This window comes from Sinocyclocheilus rhinocerous, unplaced genomic scaffold (genome assembly GCF_001515625.1).
Source record: "Sinocyclocheilus rhinocerous isolate Xijiao unplaced genomic scaffold, SAMN03320098_v1.1 scaffold72, whole genome shotgun sequence".
In the NCBI taxonomy this organism is placed as follows: Eukaryota; Metazoa; Chordata; class Actinopteri; order Cypriniformes; family Cyprinidae; genus Sinocyclocheilus; species Sinocyclocheilus rhinocerous.
In genome coordinates this window covers 4,132,963-4,139,007 of record NW_015628351.1, presented here as the reverse complement: position 1 = coordinate 4,139,007, position 6,045 = coordinate 4,132,963, and the positions used below count along the sequence as shown (strand labels likewise).

Genomic DNA, 6,045 nt, shown 5'->3' with positions numbered 1-6,045 from the left:
TCAGTACATTTTCCCTGTGTCATTCCATTTTATTACACATAACTTAATTTCTGAACTTATTTGTTTTGTTTTATTTGTATGTATGGATTACTTGGGTTGTTACCGACGTTTGGTGAAAATTTCATGTCAACAGCACCTTTAGAAATATATTTACTGAGAAAAATAGTGACGTGTTCAGTACTTATTTTACATGCTGTATATGTGTGTGTGTGTGTGTGTGTGTGTGTGTGTACTCCAATGGTTCATTCCAATGTGCAAATAATATCAAATTTACAAAAAAATTCTAAATAAACAGGATTTTGAATTGTGTATAGAACCAACATACAAAACCACTAAAGAAAAGAAAAGCATTTTCTGCAAACTGACTTTTTACTCAAACCTTACAGTAATATGACAACTAGTCTGTGTCCCATTCAACACAAAAACACTGGGCCGATATTCGGTAAGTTTATCACATATGCAAGTGCTTCCATCTACTGGTTGTATATATGAATAACCTATTTGACTTCAACATCTACGTAATTCTAATATATTAAATAATATAAATACGTTTATGAACATTAATGTTTTTGAAACAAAATAGTTTTGAAAAAAAAAAAAAACACACAGTAAGACACTGCAAAAAGACCTCAACAGGCCTACACTCCAAAAAACAAACAAAACAACCTGACTTCCGCGTATATGTCCTGCTAAAGCGCGCGTTTAAACAAATGTTAATTTTCAAATTTTCAAATTTTCAAATGTTAAAATTTCACGGACGTTTCTGTTTATGTGGTTGAGATTTGACACTAGAAATGTTTTCTTCTAAAACTGGCTAACGTTTTTCACAAAGACTTGGATTTGAAGGGTCAGTGGAGCATCGATTTGAGTATTAATCAGAGTATATTAAATGGTTTGTCGTCACAGAAAATGTAAGGCTGCAACGGAATACAGAGCTTCTCTCTTTCAGTTAATTTCCCATACATTCAGCATTTCATGAGCCCATATCCTGAGTGTGGAGTAGATCTACTGTGCAAAGCTGTCTCCAGTCATTTTCTGGAATACTGTAAGACATATCGGTGGGTTTGGTCTGTGCTTTTGTCAATGTGACTGCTGCCAGCTATCTATGCCATGTGTCAGTGTTTCTGAAGAGATGCCACCCTAACAGAATGACACTCTATAAACAAACATCCTAATTCAATTTCACACTTTTAGATTTGTCACACATGCTGTGACTGATTATCTTGCCATGACTTCCAAGATCCATTATATTCTAAAGCATTATGCTTGCATGGGCTCATTTTGTACCCATCCAGTTTTACTAAAAAGCCTGGACAAATGAACTGAAGGTGGATGTCATTAGGTAATTATATAAAAAATTAGAGCAATCAGAAGGTTTGTCTCCAGCTAAGCGATCCATTAGATGGACGAACGGACAGATAGATAGATGTTCATCTAATCAAATTAATTTGGAACCTGTTGTAAAATGACAGATATTCAAATCATTTAGATTAAATATCGATACTACCATTCAGATGTACTAGATGATGATAGTGTGCCAAAGGCACATGGAGAAGCACAAACAAACCAAGACCAATTCAGTGTGACAGCAGTCAGCTCCCTCAGGACCACCATGACCAAGACAACCGACAACAGCTGCCAAACACCGCCTGGCAGTGGAGATGAGGGGGAGTCAAAGCTGCGGTCTCTAAACTGACTGGTACCTCATGCTATACAAAAAAATTCTCTCTCATCCAAGTCCAAATGTTTTGATGATTTTCATGAAATGTAAGACAAGACAAACACACAGCATCCTAAATCCTGTTAAGAGATGTGCTGTGTGGGGGTAAAATTTTAAACGGAAAAAGACAAATCCAGAGGGGATTAAAGGAACCAAACAATTGGAGAGAGAAAGAGAGAGTGAGAGAAAGATAGAAAGAGAGAGCCGTACTGGGAATAATCACAACGTGAGAGGGAGAGACGTGAGGCGGTGCTTTGAATAGGAAGCAGAGGCAAGGATGGGAAGAGATTAGTGCTGCGCTCTGTGGGCTCATCACTCAATGAAAGGACACTCTGGAAACAACAAGGGCGCTCAGCCTCAGCAGAACCGGGAAAGGTGCGAGTTTCGTTTTAGGCATATATTAAACTTACTGGAAAACACTTTGGACTTTCTGGATGCTTTCACATCGGGATAATCTGTTTGAACAACTTCTAACCATGGATTGTTACAGCAAAGTAAGAACAGAGGAACCGGATCTAAGAAGGTTCTGAGTGACTTTTCTGGTAGGCTTTCCTGTGTATGTTGTGCTAATAGAGTAGGTTAACCAATGTAAAACATTAATTTTAAATACATGTAGTAACTGCATACTGTTTTATTCTTAGTCCGTTCCATGCCCCAGATACTGCCCATCTGCATGGTACACAGGAAATTAGATGGCCATCTGTGAAATATTGGAAGACATGACAGATGTAAAATGACCTTTCTAGGATTTAAGAGCAGAAGGCTTCCTGTATCAACTGTGCTGGCGCTGTTCCTGGTGTAGTCCTTTTTATGTGCAACCAAAAGAATGACTTCTACATCTATTGTGTTTTTGATCTCACTCTTGGTTCGGCTCTCGGGGGCTATTTGTCCTCAAGGCTGCCTGTGCATATCTGACATACTGAACTGCGGCTCCTTGGGTCTGGATAGATTCCCTAACCCACTTCCATTCACAACTTCTGTCCTGGACCTCAGTCATAACAAACTAACATGGCTGGCAGCTGGCAGCTTCTACGGGCTCCCAAGGCTGCACACTTTGCATATGTCCCATAACCGCATCTCCTTGCTCAGCCCGGGAGCTTTCCATAACATCAGCAGTCTTCGATACCTGGACCTCTCTTCCAACAAATTGCAGGTGGTGGGGAAGCATCACTTCCAGGACCTTCCAGCCTTGGAGGTGTTGTTGCTCTACAACAATCGTCTTACCCGCGTGGAGAGCAACACCCTAATGGGGCTCGGCAGTCTCAGGAAGGTTTACTTCAGCCTCAACCAGATCACAGATTTCCCGTTCTTCTCGATTCGTAAGCACAGCCACCCCAACCTGGTTACACTGGACCTCTCCTCAAACCGCCTGTTTCGTTTGCCTATGGATGACATTGTGGTGTTCCCCGCTGCAGTGCAAAAAGGCCTGTTCCTGCACAACAACAGTCTGGAGTGCGATTGCTCTTTGTACCGCATGTTTTGGCACTGGGAGCAGAAGGGATATCCAAGTGTGAAAGACTACAAGGATGACTACAAGTGTCTGATCTACGGTGAGCCTCAAATCTCAATTAATTTTCTGCGCTCTTCGCACTTCTTTGAGAACTGTACCATTGGGAAGATGATATCCCTGATATCTCCGAAGGCTGATAAAGTTGTTTACGAGGGTGAACAAGTGAGACTGGACTGCACTGGAACACTAAACGGAGAAGACCTGTCTTACAGCTGGATCATTCCTCATCAAGAAAACATCTCTCAGCTGATCCAGAACGGATCTCTACGTCTCAATCAAGACGGTAGCTTGGATATTCTAGCTGCCCAGTCTATAGATTCGGGGGTCTACCAGTGCACTGCTGTGGATAATACGAGGATGATCAATGAATCACGAGAAGTGAATTTAACGGTGGTAGCCCAGCGCGGCATGGAGGCGCCGTTCAACACAGGCTACACCACTCTTCTGGGATGTGTGGTGACACTTGTCCTCATATTGATGTATCTGTATTTAACCCCATGTCGTTGTGGTTGCTGCAAACCTCCTCCTCCCTCTCCGGCCATCTCAAACTTTGGGGAAGACCGCTGCACTCTGGCCTCTATCTTTGCAGCTCCTTCAACCGATCGACTCAAGAGCAAGTCTCAGTCCGACAGGCACGTAATGTTCCTTGAGCCACTCATGACAGGGAAAAATGGCCACCCAAAAGCTGCATTTGTTGTTGAACCGCCTACAATTGAATGGTACACGGAAAACTTCACCATAATTAGAAAAAGAAATGACTCTGAGTAGCAAATTTGTGACTTCAAAATCCCGCAGAATTGCTTAAGCTTGTTTGAACCATAGGGACAAGCATCACAAATTAATCTGTCATAATTCCCTAATAAATTATTTTGGTCCTCAGATTTAGAGGGTGTCTCCTGTCTCACATTATGAAGTGATCCATTTGTTTACGCTGAATGCGTGGGACTGCACTGCTAGTAATGTGATGAAAATCCAGAGCAGTGAATGTATCATTTTTAAGACCCAAGAGCATGTGTAATGAATTTGAAGGATTGAAAGAAGCACAAGTTTGCTCTGTAAATCTCAACAAAATAGGGTGATTGTCATGACAACAGCAACATTTAAGGTGTCTCTAATGTAGTGTTTTATTTAAGCAGAACAAAAGTTGAATCAGAGCTGCCTTTGATTCTAGTATGTGGGGCACATCTATCAGCTGGGAATATAGGGTGACCACAAGCTCTTCTTGCAAGGTTTTTCAGAAAGATAAACCCCTGCCCTTTGAAGGTAGTCAAAAACATCTAGGTGTTGTTGATTTGATACTATAAGCATACACTGATTTAAAGAGAGGACAACAGAAGGCCTTCTGGATCCATTGAAGACTGAGGTTTAATCTCTTCAGTTGCGTCATTACCATTAGATACAGCTAATCCTTTGTCAAGAAAACATGGTGGTAAAGTTTGGTGTGGAACCATGACGGTATGCAAAAATAAATGTTCTGCTAGCTCACACCAAGCAGTTGCGAAAAGCTAATAACTCCACAACTCAAAGAAGAGACATGATAAATGAAGAAAAAGTGATGTCTGTTTATGTGTGATATTATTCATCTCTGCACTTTGCATTAAGCAAATTGCTCTTTCATTACTGAGATGTGCTATGGGAGAGGATTAACACCCCTGCCAGAATTTTCCCTCCCACACCATGCACAGTATGCAAAGTAAAAGCAAAATATGAAAATGAAAGAGCACCATGGCAAAGGTACAGAGTTAATCCATGCAGCCCATTTCCAGATGTGATCAGATTTATCTGCGGCAACCCACTTTCACATTCGTAATACGTCGACATGTGTCCCTTGGCTATTCATCTGTTGTGCAGTCCTGCCAAATTAAATGTTACCAGATCTACTCTATAAAATATAAATAAAAAAATCACACCTATGTGATCATACACAATAATTTCTCATTAGATCTCATCCTCTTTAAGTTTATCCAAACCTGTACATCCTTAAACATCAAAACAGCATTTAAAAAAACTGATCAATTACTTAGACTCGTCAAACGGACTGACTGATCTCGTCAACAAACTCATCATATTTGATGTGGTAAACATCAAGATATATATATAACATTGACTGCCTCGTTACAGCCTTGCCTTTGTGTTGTGTTTGTAATACTAGTGTTGTTTTGAGAGATGACTATATCAAATGAGATGACCGAAGGTCAGATTTAGCAGATTACACTTTGGGGCAAAACTAGGCACTCCAGCAATTTTTCAGCCATTCTTTAATCTTTTTTTTCCCCCCCTTATGTTGCTGGTGTGTTTTGGACTTATCTTTCTTTCAAACCTATACTGAACTCAGGTGGTGATATATAAAGAATGCATGTGCTTTCAGAATGTAAACTGGTGAGCCACATGAATTGTGCAAAATGGCATAATACACAATTCCAAACCATGCAAAAGAGTTGTTTAAACGGACATAGTGAAAGATGCCTGCTAATTTTAAAACATACTTTCAACAGCCAATTCTGGAATAAAAAGCCAGATCTTCTATTAACAGAGAAAAGCACGCAGAAACTCACATACGCCGGAACCAAACAACAGACAACTCTCATCCACTTGGGTTGAAATATAGAAATAGCATAAAAAGTGTTTTGAACAAAATCTTACGCATTGTTTTCAGAGACATAGCCGTTTATCTGGTAAATAGTAACATTTGTGAAATGCCCTGAGGTATTTTCTACAAAACTTCAGCTAACCATATTCATGTATGTCATGTACAAAGGGCAAATTCAGAGTCAGTATTGAAATCAAGATGCATAATCTTCATTATATATTTAAA

General features: G+C 40.2%; 1 protein-coding gene across 1 annotated transcript; it reads left to right on the top strand.

The window, feature by feature from the left end:
• The first annotated feature begins 1,841 nt into the window (after positions 1-1,841).
• Positions 1,842-4,081, top strand: LOC107737719 (amphoterin-induced protein 3-like). The gene is made up of 2 exons (XM_016549309.1): positions 1,842-2,262; positions 2,362-4,081. Exon 2 carries the CDS (start codon positions 2,547-2,549, stop codon positions 3,996-3,998), a length of 1,452 nt encoding a protein of 483 aa, XP_016404795.1. The 5' UTR covers positions 1,842-2,262; positions 2,362-2,546; the 3' UTR covers positions 3,999-4,081.
• Positions 4,082-6,045: the final 1,964 nt, after the last annotated feature.

Coding starts and splice junctions, on each gene's coding strand:
- LOC107737719 (XM_016549309.1), top strand. CDS start 2,547: ATGACTTCTACATCTATTGTGTTTTTGATCTCACTCTTGGTTCGGCTC.